Source organism: Vanacampus margaritifer, chromosome 7 (genome assembly GCF_051991255.1).
Source record: "Vanacampus margaritifer isolate UIUO_Vmar chromosome 7, RoL_Vmar_1.0, whole genome shotgun sequence".
Taxonomy (NCBI): Eukaryota; Metazoa; Chordata; class Actinopteri; order Syngnathiformes; family Syngnathidae; genus Vanacampus; species Vanacampus margaritifer.
Genome location: NC_135438.1, coordinates 9540151 through 9554803, shown reverse-complemented (window position 1 = coordinate 9554803; position 14653 = coordinate 9540151). Strand labels below are relative to the sequence as shown.

At 36.9% G+C, this 14653-nt stretch overlaps 1 protein-coding gene and 1 long non-coding RNA gene across 3 annotated transcripts; one reads left to right on the top strand and one right to left on the bottom strand.

Moving 5' to 3' along the window:
- Positions 1–445: 445 nt before the first annotated feature.
- On the top strand, positions 446–7230 carry LOC144055544 (uncharacterized). 2 transcript variants are annotated; one of them, XR_013294900.1, is made up of 3 exons: positions 469–1075; positions 1989–2170; positions 7093–7230. It is a non-coding gene; the product is annotated as an uncharacterized LOC144055544 (long non-coding RNA). The 2 variants fall into 2 exon arrangements; XR_013294899.1 differs by lacking the exon at positions 7093–7230 and having other exon boundaries at positions 446–1075; positions 1989–3423.
- utp6 (UTP6 small subunit processome component) lies at positions 3421–13407 on the bottom strand. Its single transcript, XM_077571607.1, has 19 exons — positions 13156–13407; positions 12449–12533; positions 12321–12362; positions 12148–12240; positions 11349–11396; positions 11212–11275; positions 10529–10647; positions 9313–9390; positions 8742–8823; positions 8580–8661; positions 8320–8498; positions 7569–7648; positions 7397–7474; positions 7134–7313; positions 5838–5918; positions 5618–5727; positions 5477–5543; positions 5167–5239; positions 3421–3876 (listed from the first exon to the last, which is right to left on the bottom strand). Exons 1-19 carry the CDS (start codon positions 13245–13247, stop codon positions 3722–3724), a joined length of 1788 nt encoding a protein of 595 aa, XP_077427733.1. The 5' UTR covers positions 13248–13407; the 3' UTR covers positions 3421–3721.
- Positions 13408–14653: the final 1246 nt, after the last annotated feature.

Here is a 14653-nt window from a genome sequence, read left to right as displayed (position 1 = left end):
GGGGGGGGGTCAGAGCGCAATTCCCAATTAACCAGCAGGAGGAGGAAATGTCCACACGTTGTGCTGCTGCGCGGCTCTCGCCAAAGTGTTCCTGCCACCTCGTTGTGACTGTCAAGACGGCCGTGAAGGTTGCATCCCGGCCGGGTTCATTTCGCCCTCTTTCTCTCCCCTGGACAGCGGCGTGGCGGCGCGGAGCGACCCCGTGTGGCCAAGCGGCGTCATTACACGGCTGTCAAACCGGCTGGACAGAGTGGTCACGTGTTGCTTGTAAATCGGCGTGTGGCGTTCGGACTTAACACGTTTGCTTGAACAGGAGAAAGGGTTATTTTTTATTTATTTTAATTTGTACGTGTAAACGCCAATAACAGTCTTCTCGCTACCATACTCTAATAAAGAATCTGCCAAAAGTAGGTACAGTAGTTCCTTGATTTCAGTTTAATTTACATTGGATCTCCGCAAACTCAAATCAGAATTTTATCAGCGTTTGTTTTTTTAAGTGGGATTTTCAAATAATGCATTTTAATGGGTGTCAATTTATGTAGGTAGAATAACGCACGCTTTACATTTGGTTCCTTCTGATCTATTCATAACGACATGTTCCACTTTTAGAGCCCGTAGGGACTTGATGTCATGTCACTCAGCTATGGTACCGTGCTCGTAGACCAATACCGGAAGTGGATGTTAATAGTTCTTTTAACCCTTCTTGACTGTTCCGCTCCCTGTTGATTTTTACTTAATTATACAACCATGTTTTTCGATGAATGCTCATATATATCTTGCTAATTTTGTCTGCTGCTCGATTTTACGACGAATTATACATTTTTATCTATTTGTTTGTATTTTTAATCGCCTTATTTTACATTGAAACGAGCGACAGGAAGTGATGCGTGTGCCCTTAAGCTAGCTTGATGACCAACGTAACTGCCTGTCACAAGTGTCAACGAGTGAAACAAAACAAACGGGTGGTGTTTTAAAACGAATAAAGTAACATTTCGCTTGAATCGCTACTTCCGGAACCATTTGGACGGATGTTCTACACCGTATCGACCAACTCGTTCACGTTTGTCGCGTGTTGGTGAGTTTGAGCCTTTTTACTCTGCCGCCACACGCACGCTCAGATGTCAGCCTTCTTGTTCATCAGCTGTTGCTCGAGAAGCGAATCAGTTCGACCACGAAACGTATGTTTGTTTTTGAATGATTTGTGTATTCATAATCTCATGTTTTTATATATTTTTTGATTATATTTGTACTATTTACTTCATTTTTGATAGTCTTTTTACATTTGTTCAAATTATTTTTCTAATCATTTTATTCTGATCATTAAAGAAAAAAATATTTTTCTTAGTGTGTTTACATGTTTCTATTTTATTTTTGCAAACCTTTTGAATGTTTTCTTGTATTTTTATATGTATTTTATTTTTTTATCATATTTTGTACTAGGTAGGTATATTCCTTTTTTGATTATTTTAAATTTTATGCTTTATTTTTATTTTGTTATATTTAATGTTTTTATTTTTTTTTTATTTTACATCACTTGGTCATTTTTTATATATATATTGTAATTTGTATTTTTTTCCCCCTTCATTTTATTTATTTTTTAAGTCATTGTTTTATAATTCATCCAACCATTTTTTTATACTGCTTAATCACTTGTGGTCTTTTTTTTTTCTTTTTTACATGATCAAATTTTTGACTATCTTGTTTCGTGTACTTTTATGCATTTATGGCCTGTACTCTATATGCATATAATTAATATTTTATTTTTTTGCAATAGATTAATTGCATCCCACAGAGACAAACTAATATGCTTTAAGATGGTTCATTGCTGCAGATATTGTTTATGTTCCAAATTACAGTCTTTGAGATTTGAAAATTGCATTCTACTAAACTGCAACGTGGATTTGAATTTGATTAATATGTAGGATATCTCTATGGTGTCAAATTATTGACCATACCCTCTCAGCATCGTCCCGTGTGCTTCATCTCAGTGGCGAAGGCCGAGTGAGCGGTGAATGCTTTGGGAGCCCGGCTGCAGGCGGCCCCCTCAATGGTCTCTCCCACAATGAAGGCGCTGGTGGACGCAGTGTGGGCGGTGTGGAGCATCGGAGCCTCCATCTATGACTACATCCACACCAGTGCCATGGAGGAGCGCATACACGCCCTGGAGAAGGTAACCAGCATCCACCAGTGTGCCATCGGGCTGCTGTCGGCGGCCATCTTGGTGCTCTTCACTTACATTTTCGTCAAGAAGCTTTGAGTGAAGCAGACTGAGGGAATTCAATAATAATGTGGCTTTCGGGAACAAATGAGATGCAGATCAATTGAACATTTATTGGATGATATGTTAATAGTCATTTGTATTACGGACAATTAACTTGCTAATTAAAATGGACTTAAAATGACTCCTCAGGGGATGTTAACCAATAGACAAAATGTGTAGCGGTACGAGTGACTCAACTTTTTTGAGAGTCTGCCCAACGTAATGCTAACAAACAATGCAAAATGCCATGGACATGCTAACAGGAGACAGTTGCTATCAACCCACCCCAATCCATTAATTTCAATGATTTGAGATACAACTATTTTGAGTTCCAAGCATGCTCACAAAACAAATTGAAATTGTATCTATTCTTAAGGCATCAATGTACTTTTGATGACTTTGGTACAACAATGAATGCATAGAACTGCGCAAAGGTTACATTAGGTACACCTGCAAAATGTTTACAAATCATGCTCGGTTTGGATTGACACGGTTCTGAGGAATATTTGTGTATTGTTTATCAATGTGTGCTTTTACAACTGTACCGCATCACGGCGAGAGCTGATTTTCCAATGTTTTTATAACGTAACACAAAAACATGTCAAATGATTTTTTTTCTGTTAAAGGAAGCACTTTGTGCAGTGTCAAAGTAATTCCATCATTTTTAAAAGGGATACATATTGAAATATATTGTTGCCATTTTGAACGTAACATCTTAGCTGTTTACTGTCTAGCGTGTTGATGGAAGTCAAGCTCTGGAAATGTACAGCCATTTTTTTTTTTTAAATCAGTCTTCTACTGGATGAAGAAACTGCTGTATCACTAAATCCGTCCTCTTTTACTAATATAGGATTACAATGTGTTTAAAAGGCATAGTTCACTTCATACTGAAGATGCTAAGAGGCAATAAACTGTTAACACTGAATGTCCATGTGTTTTTTAGCTGCTAAATAAAAAAAATAAAAATGTACAGTATGTATTTTAATAGATTTTTTTAGATAGAAGGAATGCGTTAAATTAGGGGTGCAAATCTTTTTGTCAGCCAACGTCAACGCTCATTTCTGGATTAAATTAGGTTGAATTACAATTTGATTTTAAAGGATGTGTTCGCATGACAACCACTTGGATGGACTTTGGAATTTAAAGATGCTATTCAAAACAAACGTTATGATTTTTATTCGAACAGTATCAAAGTGTCTTAACAGGAAATTCCACTGGCATAGCTTTGCAACATCACTCTTAATACGGAAAGTGTAACTGTCTGCAACTGGACAACAGTTCCCTCGACATCTCTGGAAAACATTTGGAACCTGGGCAGCAGACTCGGTGAAACACGGTCAAACGAGCCACGCCTCCAAGGTTGGCTGTGAAAACTAGCCAACATCTTCACACGTTGCCTAAGGCTGCGCAACTCCTGCTGGTGAACGAACGTGTCTCGACCGGCACTTCTTCAAGTGGGACTCAGAGGTGTCCGGTCTGCAGGAGGGTGTATTTGGAGGTGAACCGCTCCACGCTTTCGCCCTCCACAAACCTCATGGCCCTCCAGTGGATCTTGCCGCAGTTCTCTGGCTGGCCCAGGGGCCCCATCTCCTCCTTGATGTACGCCAGCCACAGATCTTGAAAATCACAGAGGTCAAGATTGAAAAAAGGATGCGATAATCAGATCTTAACTTATGAGTGCCACCACTCATAAGTTTGAGGAAGGCCCTTTTGTGTTCTACTGGATAAATAGGTACAAACTCCCAATAGTGTGGAAACCGTTACAACTGCAAAGGTTAAGGAGTGATGACTAACTCCTTGTTTTATCACAATTTCACATCTTGTTTTTGTATAATGGCCACATACCCCACTGTCTGCTTAACTCATTCATTGGCAGCCCTTTCTGTTGAAGCAACCCCCTTCGCTCCCAACTGTTCTATTTCGTCCCTCCCGACCGCCGTCTGGTGGTCGTCCGGGACTCATAGAACCGCTTTCGTTTTACTGGATTTCGACTGACTTTGCAAGGCCCACAGAAAATTGTGTTTTATTGCTATAAAAACATCGAACCAACCAAAAGAAAGATTAGTCTCTTCTTCTCGCCAGGAAAAAAAAAAAAGTATATTTCTATTTGTTTCCGTTTTGCAGCAATTAGCATTAGAATATAGCTAAGTTTCATCATTATTCACAAATCTGTTCAGAACTGTGGGTAAATCTGCTTTTTTCAACATGGCCCTGGTTGAGCTCTTTTGCTTTGCTGCCACCTGCTAGCCGTTTTTGTAATAACTACCATTTCTTCAAACGTTCCCTGCAGTTGAGCGGCTGTATTTAAAGTCTTCTGCACGCTCTAGCATTTAAAAAAATAAATAAAAATAAAACGTATAAATATGTCTTTGGGACACCTAAAACATTTAAAATAGAACGTATTTATACGTTTTTTGAGAGCAAATGAGTTAAAGGGGAACTCACCCCCCACCAAATTATTTAGCCCCGCTAGTGTAAAGATGGTAATACTGGTTCATATTTCGCTAGTAGAATGCGTTATGAAGCAAAATCCAGCCATTTTTATCCATCTCAGGGGCGGCCATTTTGCTACTTGCTGTCCACATAAGATACCATCACAGCTGCTCAGGTCTCAGGTAACCACCAGTCACAGATCAGCTTCAGAAAACATGTGAGCTGTGATTGGTCGATTTCCTGAGCAACTGTGATGTCATCTTCAGTAGGCAAGTGGCAAAATGGCTGCCTGAAAATGGATCAAAATGGCTGGATTTTGCTGTATAACTCATATTCCACCAGTGCAATATTAATCAGAATGTCATGTTTAAACTAATGAGGTCACATAAAATATATTAGTGTCAAGAAATGTTTATGGTTGACCTCTCCTTTGAATAATCTTTTTTGGGATATTTGACTTGAACTCATCTCACCTTCATCAGTGGAGCCAAACTCTTGCAGGGCCCTCTCGTAGTAGTCCCTCAGATTGTTCATATTTGGCGTCTCCTGCATGAACAAAACTACATTAACGCAAATCGAGGAAGAGTTCCGCTCAAAATTACAGTAAATGATCAACCTGTGTATAATGTTACAGTGGCTTTAAATGTACTTTTTTTTTTACATTTAGGCCTTTCTATGCTACTATATGTTAATGTTGATTAACAAACAGTAACATACATATACTATAGTAACCATAACTTATTATAAGAGCTCACTTTCTTAGCATACATTAGTCACACTCACTTGTTCTTTCTCAATCTGTATCATTTTGGTGAAGAAAGCTTTGGACAGAGGTCGGTTTTCCTGTAAACTAAAACGCAAAAGTTAGAACTTTTTCCCCTCTTAGTTTTTCATTTACATTATCGCGAGGATCACTTTATTTACCTTGTGAAAGTCTTTCTCGCTTTCTTGTAGCCTCCGGTGGCGTACGACCAATCAATGTAGCGCTCTTTCATCTCCATGGCAACATCCGCCACCGCGGACATCAGAACCCTCTGAGAACAAGCGGGAAGAACAAAGTGTCCGGCAAAAGTCTTATCATCGTTGCACGGATACTAATGGCTGTTCTGTGTGGCTGGCCACGTCCGGTGGATTTGATTCGAACCTTGAAAATGGCTTCCGTCTCCTCTGGGTTCTGGTTGGCTACGCTCCACTCGACCTGCATCCGCCAAATTGGTAAACTCTCCTGGTAGGCCAAGAGGACACACAGTTCAGGAGAAATCTTGATAAACATGCACAGACATTCATGGATGATCATTTCATTCATTTTTTTATACTGAACATTATGTTCAGTCAAGCCCAAAACCGATGTGTGAAAGTCAACTTTGTTATTGTTGTAATATTGACTTACTGACTTGTTTTTACGACAAACTTATTTGGTAGAATTTTGTGAAGTTGTCATCGTGAATGCTCAAAAGAAGCAAGCAAGTCAAAAGTTATTTGGTAAGTGAGAAACTAAATGAACTAGATAAAATTATATTTTATATTATCATGGTTCATATGCCTTTATTTTTTTTAAATTATATATATATTTTTTTTTTTTGCCTAACCTAAAGCATTTATGTATAGTAAATCATACTTTGTTTATTTTTATACTGATGAATGTATTGCTTGCTATTTATTACTTCAAAGCCAAGTCATTTTGAATTGACAGTAAAGGCATTTATTTCAAGATGGACCAAAAATGCCCAAATAAAAAAAAAAAACATAAAACTGGAAATAAAAACGTATATAGAAATTATGTAATTGAAAAATAATTTTAATAATTTCAATGGGAGGCGGGGTTATCAGTCCTACAAAAATAAAAAAAACTAGATTAAAAAAATAAAGACAAATACAAATGTGGAAATGTCAATCAATAAATAAAAACGCTCTGCTCTCATATTTATTTATTAATTGCTGCAGATGCTGTCAGCATGAAATGCATCATGAAATGTTATTCAAATGAGGGAGCGGTCCCAAGTGTGGGTTCCACATTTATTTTTATTTATTGAGTCTCGTTTTTTATTTTAGTGTTTATTTATCAATTTATTTATGGATGTTTTTTCTCGTTTTTTTTTGCATTTAATTTTTGAATGATGTGTTTATTTTCATTTTTATTTCGGCATTTTTGGTCCTACATAGCTTGGGGGCTTTACTCCTTCTAAAGTTGCATAAAGTATTGTAATCCTCCTCATGCTGTTACTGCTCACGGCTCAAGACTTTAAGAAAATCCAAGCAAAACAATAACAATCTCTCTTCTTGACTATATGAACATGCCCATGTCGGTCAAGTTGAAAACTAGCTCGTAACCATTTTCGTTCATTCTGATGATGATGATCTTTTTGTTGTTATTCTATGTTGCCCGCTGCTTTCACAAGGACTGCAGGAAGTGATAGAGGAAGCTGAAACCCTGACCCACCTTGGGATGAATACGTGCGAGTGCGTCCTGGAACAGCCGTCCCACGCCATCCTTCCCCAACTCCGCCAGCGTCCGCAAGGCCAAGCTCCATGTCCACACTGATTGGCTAAAGCGCTGCGTGGCTGCTACGGCGATGTCGGCCGCGCCATCTGCATCTCCTGACGACTGCAGGATCTGCAGCTGCAAGGGGGACGTTGCGTTAAGTGCGACAGAGACACGGAATCCCAACGTCAGGATACTCGGGCACACTTGCTCTGTCTTACCCAGTGCATGTAATAATCCTCTCTCAGGAGTGATGAGTCATGGGCGCGCCGCAAAACCCCCAGCAGCCTCTCTTGTCTCTAACAACCACAAACATTTGTATTCATTTTTGTCTTCTGTCATCCCCAAACACAGTAACAACGTGCGGCGAACCATGGGTTGCTTCGTGATTACCTTGTCTTTAAGCTCTTGGATGTTTGTCAACCTTTTCACCCTCTCCAGACAGAAGGCGACGTAGACGCTCCACATGCGTTCTGCAGCAGGTAAGACAACATCTCAGAAAAAGGATTCCAAAAGAAAGTGGCAGGACTGCCTCCCAATTAATTTGAATTATTTAAAATAACATGATTAAAAATGCAAATGTTATTTAAAACGGGGAAGTCAACCATAAACATTTCTTGACAATAATATGTTATGTGTGACCTCACTAGTCTAAACATCACGTTCTGATTAATATTACATTTGTGGAGTATGAGTTACGAAGCAAAATCCAGCCATTTTTATCCATCTCGGGGGCGGCCATTTTGCTACTTGCTGTCCACTGAAGAGAACATCACAGTTGCTCAGGCAGTGACCAATCGCAGCTCATCTGTTTTCTGAAGATGAGCTGTGATTGGTTGTTACCTGAGCAACTCGACAGCAAGTGGCAAAATGGCCGCCTTCTGATATTGATAACAACTGCCGGATTTGGCTGCTTAACTCATATTCCACTAACGCAATATTAACCAGAATACCGTATTTAGAGTAGTGGGGTGGAGTCACGCCCCCCCCCCCTTTTTTTAAAGGCATTTATACAAATAAACAGATAAAAGTTGCCTGTTACACACTACGGTTCGGTCAGTAAACAAATACGTGTGACTTGTAACATGGGCAAAATATTGAGACACCTGTCCTTTAAAAACATACAATTATTCCACATTCCTACCAGTATTGATCCGTTCCACTCCTTTGTCGAAGACCCGACAACATTGCGCCTCTCTCCGGTCAACCTCCAAAGCGCGAACCTTGGCGGTCCGAAACTCTTTTCCCTCCATCGAAGCGTCCAGCTCCCTCTTGGCCAAGAAGTCCCAAGTCACGCTGTCGTCCAGGAATTTGGTTTGCAGGCTGGAGGACAAGAAGACGGGGAAAGTCCGGGTGAGCTTCATCTTGGATGTTTGGGACACATTTGGTTAAGAAGTGACTCACTCCTGCAAGATGGCCTCTCGGAAGTCTTTGGTGAAGTCAAAAATGGATGCGATGTTGAGGAGTGAGATGATAAACTCTGCGTCTGTGGGACAAAAAGATACAATGGTTAATTAACACAGTCAGTATATTAATGTAAGAATTTAAAACAAGAGCCGTGCCCACCTTTGTTTTTGTCTGTGGCGTCGTTGTACACAACCATCGCCAGTTTCCCGCTTAGGATCTCTTCAGAGAACTCGTATTCACCCTATTTGACAATAAAAAAAATAAAACATTTTAGTTTTATTACTTGATCTTTTACAGTGCAGCTGAAAAGTATAAAATAAATATTTTACTATTTATTTTATTGTTATTTATTTAAAAAAAAGTTATAAATATTAAAATTAAAAAGTATAAAATTCACAGTATACTTCATTTTATACATTTTGTTAATGTTATTTCAACACGGATTTCTTTTTATTTAATTTTATTAAAAATAAATTTAAACCTTTTTATATGTTGTCATTTTGAGGTGTTGTGTGTTGAATATAAAAAGTCTACACACCCCTGTTCAAATGCCAGGTTTTGTGATATAAAAAAATTGACGGTTCTAATTGACCAAAGTAGCGGATCGGTCCCTTTGCGACCCAACTATTTTTCAGATTGAACGGTGCCACTACCTGCTAGGGAGAAACCGTTTTCTGAGTCGGGAGTAAATTTCCTAAAATGTATGTTTTCGGGATCATGACCCACTCACAATGTCAATCTTGGCTTGCTCCAGCTCCATCTTCTGCTTCCTCAGCTTCTCACAGTGTAGCAGCTCCATACGGAAGTACTGAAACACAATATGGACTTAGCTTGATTGTATTTTTTAGAGGGTGGGGGCAATATTCCGAGAAAAAAAACTCGCAAATTTCCCACAAATTTGCGACTTTATAAAGTAGCAAATTTTAGAGAGAAAAAAACTCAGAAACTTACGCAAAATACACGTAGCGTACTACTCGTATGTTTGTGCCAATAATTTTCGGTCGGGTTTTTAAATAAGGAGATAGTAATTGCTTTAGCAGAGATTAACCATATGATATTAAGCATTCGCTCTTTGAAGCGTTGGGTACGGCCAGCGACAAAGATGCGTCACTTTGCGAAGGTCCACACACACCCTGAGGATCAAACATTTAAGTTAATTTGTTAAAATAAATATTTACTTATACATTTATGTTTCCAGAATTATTATTTACATATTCATACTTTTTTTTTCTTCTGTACAAGTCTCTTAAGTTGATGTGTCGAATCTGCTGTTGTCTGTCTTTCACTTGCATTTACTTTAAGTATGCTAGCTTCTGATTGGTTAGTGTAGTCAGCTGATAGGGGATCAGGAAGTGATGTCGCTATCGCTGCCGTGTATGACGAGTAAAGTTGAAATGAAGAATGAATCAGTCGCAAATTTACGAGTTTCTCTCTCTCGCAAATTTGCCATTTTATATAGTTTTATTTACGATTTTTTTTCTTTGAATATTGCCCCCGCCCTCTAAAAAAAGATATTTATACATGGCCCTAATACGCCGTCGTAGGCCTGTCATAATACAAATAATAATTATAATTTTTTAGATATATTTTCCCAAAAACTATCACAATAAAGAACAATACCATTGTTGTTGTTTTTTAAACGCCACCGGTACAGTGATTATGTTTGAGCAAAAATAATTTAAGTATACACTTTTTGATCATTTAAGTGGCAAAGTAGCAACAGTGCATCAAACAACATTCACAGTATTTTAATTTTTAAAAAATATATAAAACAGCACAAGTGGATGTTGCTGACGTATGTAAACTACCACGCATGTAAATGACCATTTATCAAGACCCAAAACTCTTATTGTGTCCATTTTTTCATCGATACAGTCATTATTGTGACAGGACGCTTCTTTAGAGTCAAACTGATGGAAAATGCTTTACATATTGTTCCTCCCTACCTCCTGGTAGACTTTTTTGTTGCCTGGGTGGAAACGTAGAGCCCTAAGGAACAAATGTCGGGCACTTTCTGAGGAATTCCTCTCTTCCAACTCGCTCTTGGCTGCCATGATCCACAGTGCTAGAGGTAAATAAGTGCAACACGAGGTAAAAAGAGGTCTCTCAAAATGGTGATATCTCATTGAGCAGAAGGTTCGTGGACATTGAACGAACCCTGTGCAAAAAACATTTGCACACCCTCGCAAGCCTTCAGCTCTCAATGAGTTATATTCCCCAAAAACAACTTTTTAACTCATTCACTGCCATTGACGGCTATAGACGTCAAAAATTCATTTAAACTATTTCTATTAGTTTCACATTTTTTTCCACTTTTGTAAAGAAGGGTATGATAACCTAGAAAAATAAATAAAAAATTGTACACTTAGAACAGAAACAAAATTTGTGATTAATCTTGTGTTAACTAGTTGTCATGTGATTAATTACAATTAAAAATTGTAATCGGCCGATGCCCCTAATTAAAAAAAAAAAAAAGATTATTAAAAATTACAAAAAATTATCGCATGACTTCAATAGTTAACTCACGATTAATCACAATTTTTCTAATAGAAATAGTTCAAATGAATTTTTGACGTCTATAGCCGTCAATGGGAGTGAATGAGTTAAAAGGGACGAACGCAAAGTATACCTGGTTTGTCAGGGTGGATGGCCAGCATTGCTGAGAACACCTTACTGAGCTGCGCCTTCGTGGACTGAGGAAAGAAACCATGATCACCTGTTTACACCTTTTGTTATTTAAATTTATAGACAATAATTGGTACCTACCCATTTCTTACAGAAGGCAACGTGCGAGAGCCAAAGTTGCACATCATCCTGCAAGACAAAAGTATTGGTTTTACGTTTATTTACTTCTGTTAAAATATTACCAATGGAATTTTATACGCAAGATAAACTTTTCTTTTTTTTTTACTATTACTATAAAAAGGTACAACTTTTTGAAATGAAGACTTGTTATAAAATTTGCCTAATTCTCATAAAAATGCAACATTATTTTTGAAAAATATAGCTACTATATGGTATATTGTCTTATGAATTACCGCTAATTATTGCTAAATTATACACAACTTTTTAGATAAAAATGCAATATAACATTTTGGCTAAATTCTAGTAAAATTTAAACATTTTTCATAAACCAAAAAAAACTTGGTATAATAAGACTTTCCCTTAAAGTTTGACGTTTAACTCTTTGGACAACATTAAAACTTTCTTTAAATGATGAATTTATTCTTGTAAAAATATGGCTTTAAAAGATTTTTAAAAGGTTTTTCCTTGAACCACTAAATGCAGCCATCCTTGAAAAATCTAAGTTTGTTTCTGTTTTAAATATTTTTTCCTAATAAAAATAAGACTCCTAAAAATATCTACAGATACCTTTTCTTGTAAAAATAAGATTTTATTCTCATAAGAATATGACATTTTCCTTTATCCACAAGCTAATATATCTTTGTCAATATTAACTTGCTAAATTAATCTATCATCAGTGAAATGCAATCGGATGTTACGTTTTAGTGGTGTAACACGTCCTTTATATTTTATCAGTTAAAGGATGCTCTTTCTAACATACCTTCCACTTGTTTGTGGCCCTTCGGAAGACACTGTTGATTCTGTGTATGATGGGAAACTCAATTTCTTCCCTCTTGAACTGGTAGCGAATATGCTGCAAAAGCAAACATGTGTGAAATACTGCAGGGACAATTAGAATAATATTAATATCATGAATTTAATACGTCCACCAACCGCTCTCCTTTTCTTGATCAACTCCAGGACATTGATTTCATACTGCAATTTAACAACATCGTCCATAAATGATCTGTTTCAGCATAAGTGAGATTAATGTGAGTGAACTAGAAGTTTGATCATTCAACCTGTATGTATCCTATAAAGTCCTCTTTATTGATGATCAGCCTGTGGAGTTTGTATTCCAGCGACGTCGCTCTTTTGATGATGGCTCTGCAAAACACAAAATTGTCATTGACTTATTAATGATAATATAGATTTATCAACTATTCAATTCACGTTATGCATTTTCCCAAACTTAAAACGGGTTACAGGTGTCTTAATAAAATGTCTGACGTGTGCTTGTCAAAATACCCCTAATCAAGGATTATAGACACATGTTTGCAAAAGGTAACTACAATCCAGAAATCACACACACTTAAAATGAGCACCCATAGTGATTTTATTGCGCTACCATACATTAGTCACACCAAGCCACCAAATTATACTTGTTTATAAATGTTGCACCAACGTTGGGGCGGTTATTTTTGAATTTTTTCGGATATTTATGTAGACATAGGTAGGCTGTGCAAATGAATATTGGTGACGATTGGTCGGTGAGAAAAGGGCTTAATGTCAATAAAAATCAAAAATATCGTGCGGTTTTTCTCTCTCAAAGGTTCAAGTGGACATAAGTAGAGATGTGCCCAGTGAATTTTGGTGACGACTCATAGAAAATTTCTGACGTTAAGTTTATTGACACGTACATTAACAAGTTAATTTACGCCTGATGTTTGCTGTTGGTCTGATCAACACCGTACGCTCATAATTCTAGTACATTTGCTTGTTATCTTACTTGACTTCTTTCTTGGTGAAGAGTCCTACTCTTTCCAGTTGCTCCAACTCCGGAATTCTGTCCTCGATCCGCTGCTGAACGATCTCCGCCATCTTGGCTCCTCAAAAGAATAGATTCACTGGTCTTTCGATTAAATAGAATTACTGCTTTGTGAATGTACTATTATCAAACTATGTTCATGCCACGAGACACCGACAAACACCCTGCCCACACATGTGCAGGAAGTTGTGATTCCCTACATTTCCGGGTCCCTCAACAAATAGCTCCGACCGCAAAACAAGTACATGTGATTGTTTTTTTGTTGTTTTTAAAGTATTTAGTTATTTGTTACACAAAAACTATTCACAAACTTTCGCTGGGAGATAACATTTGTAATGCAAACAAACAAGAAACACATGAAAAAAAGAAGAAAAAAGCAAGACATTCTTACACTTCTACAAGCCAACTAATTATGTTCAGTCTCACAAATCAAAAACAAATAATTTAAGACCTATTCACAAAGCATCTTATAGTCCGTATTCAAGTCTTTCAAATTTGACAAGGAAGCAAAATGTGACAGCAATTAAATTTTAAACAAAACAAAGGGTGGTTTTCTATTTTGCCATTTACATTTGTGAATATCATTCGATTGGTAATTTGGTCCATTAGTCAAACCATAAATAATTTGGTCCAAATTTAGTTTTGGTACTTTATCCAATTTAATTTGCATCCATAATGTTACATTCTTCCAAAATTCTTTGTTATCCTACAAGAGAAAAATAAATGATCAATGGTTTCCTCCTCTTGATGGCAAAAAGCCCATGGCTCCACCGCAAATCCAAACCGCCTTTTCAACATAGCTGCAACTGATAATAACCATATAAAATTTTAAATTGTATTTCTTTTATTTTAGGAGAAATTAGCCATTTCAATAGGTTCACACCATCCTTTGTAAGTTTACTTTCACTGTTACGAATTTTAACACTTCCATCAAAATCCTAAAATCTATTCATTTTGAAATGTGTATTGACACATTTGTTATTACACTTCTTATCTTTAAGGGAAATGTCCTTTAATGGAAAGTTTGGCAGCACCATTTTTCTTTTAAAGTAAAGTAATTTTTAATCATGTTTGTTAACATGGACCGCTTTAAAACTTTATTATATTCTCTTATTGCACATAAAAAAAAGTACTTCAATAAATGTTAAAAAACAACAATGCACATCGCCTGTACATAAAAGAGAAATACTGTACAACTGAACTGTACTTAAAAATGTACTGTGCCTTAAAAGTAAAAATGTTGTGCAGTAAAAAAAAAAAAAAAAAAGAAGTACAGTACTGGATTTCAAAAAGAAATAAACAGGCTGTGTACATGTCCCTGTAATAGTTAGATTTTGTTTGAAATGTAAATTGTATTTTTATTTAATTCAGTGATTCTTTCCTTGTATCAATCTTGTATCACTTGTTGTATTAGTATAATAATAATAATAATAATAATAATAATCTGTAAACTCAGTTT

Coding starts and splice junctions, on each gene's coding strand:
- utp6 (XM_077571607.1), bottom strand. CDS start 13,247: ATGGCGGAGATCGTTCAGCAGCGGATCGAGGACAGAATTCCGGAGTTG. Junction 11,397..12,147: donor GGGCCACAAACAAGTGGAAG/GTATGTTAGAAA, acceptor TTTGTCTTGCAG/GATGATGTGCAACTTTGGCT. Junction 5,240..5,476: donor TACAGATTGAGAAAGAACAA/GTGAGTGTGACT, acceptor TTGTTCATGCAG/GAGACGCCAAATATGAACAA.